The 1315-nt window shown below is 37.8% G+C and overlaps 1 protein-coding gene across 1 annotated transcript; it reads left to right on the forward strand.

Annotated features, from left to right (window-relative positions):
* Nucleotides 1-5: 5 nt before the first annotated feature.
* LOC140966364 (DNA-directed RNA polymerase II subunit RPB2-like) lies at nucleotides 6-1312 on the forward strand (the record flags this gene model as incomplete). The annotated part of the gene is made up of 7 exons (XM_073426668.1): nucleotides 6-49; nucleotides 124-244; nucleotides 337-381; nucleotides 469-606; nucleotides 733-805; nucleotides 1032-1108; nucleotides 1214-1312. Coding segments are annotated over 7 exons (597 nt in total), but the record flags the coding sequence as incomplete, so codon positions are not given.
* Between the last annotated feature and the right edge of the window lie 3 nt (nucleotides 1313-1315).

Consider the following 1315-nt stretch of genomic DNA (forward strand, 5'->3'; position numbering starts at 1 on the left):
ATGTTGGTGTTGGGGAGTATTGTGAGACGAAGAAAGCTTATTATTTTGGGTAGGTTACTTTCCTGTCTGGTCATCATGTTACATTATTTGATGTTAATACTTAAGGTTGTTCCCTTACTCTAGGTATATCATCCACCGGCTTCTGCTGTGTGCAATTGGCCGGAGGGCTGAGGATGATAGAGACCACTATGGCAATAAGAGACTGGATCTTGCTGGTCCTTTGCTTGGTGGCCTGTTTCGAATGGTTTGTTATTGCTAGATATTTTATGGGGTTTATTTGACCATAAGAAATGAAATTTTGTTCATCTGAACATTGGCAATTATCTGTGGATGCAGTTATTCAGGAAGTTGACAAGGGATGTTAGGTCGTACGTTCAGAAGGTTTTGATCGATGAAGGCCTTGCTGTTATATGCATAGATGAATATCACATTTTGTAATTATATATATTTGTTTCTGTGCTTGGCCAGTGTGTCGACAACGGGAAAGATGTCAATCTGCAATTTGCAATAAAAGCAAAAACCATTACCAGTGGCCTTAAATACTCTCTTGCTACCGGAAACTGGGGACAAGCGAATGCGGCAGGTACAAGAGCTGGAGTTTCCCAGGTTGACTTGTCATCTTTTTTTTCTTTTTTTTTTTCTATTTTATAGTTAATGTTTTTTCAATAAGTTATGACTTTAAATGTATTTATTTGTTTGGTGAGAGCAATTGTTTGGATTGCTATATTGCAGGTGTTAAATCGTCTGACTTATGCCTCTACCTTGTCACATCTGCGAAGGCTCAACTCTCCCATCGGTCGTGAAGGTAACATGTTTGAAGTTTTATTGGTTTGTATGTTATAGCAGTCAACTCCAGATTAGTATGTATTTCTGGTCTGTTTCAATTAACTAACCTCTATTTGACTCAGTTGTCAAGAATATTAACTAATCTGACGCCCAATGATGCAGATCTTATCTAAAAATAGTTAGCGATGATTATAATGTCTTTTAATCATACTTAAAATTTAGCTTTCTCTGTTATGAGTTTTCAGGGAAACTGGCTAAGCCGAGGCAGTTGCACAATTCACAATGGGGAATGATGTGTCCAGCAGAAACACCAGAAGGACAAGTGGGGTGCTCTTTTGGTTTAGCATTTACTCAGTCATTTTCATCCATTGTTAGTTTATTTATTTTCTTAATGTGATAAACCTTCTGTTTTTCATCATAACTTCAGGCTTGTGGATTGGTGAAGAACCTTGCACTGATGGTCTATATAACAGTTGGTTCGGCGGCGTATCCAATTTTAGAATTTTTAGAGGAATGGGGTACTGAGAAC

The sequence above is a fragment of the Primulina huaijiensis genome, unplaced genomic scaffold (assembly GCF_012295235.1).
Source record: "Primulina huaijiensis isolate GDHJ02 unplaced genomic scaffold, ASM1229523v2 scaffold205614, whole genome shotgun sequence".
In the NCBI taxonomy this organism is placed as follows: Eukaryota; Viridiplantae; Streptophyta; class Magnoliopsida; order Lamiales; family Gesneriaceae; genus Primulina; species Primulina huaijiensis.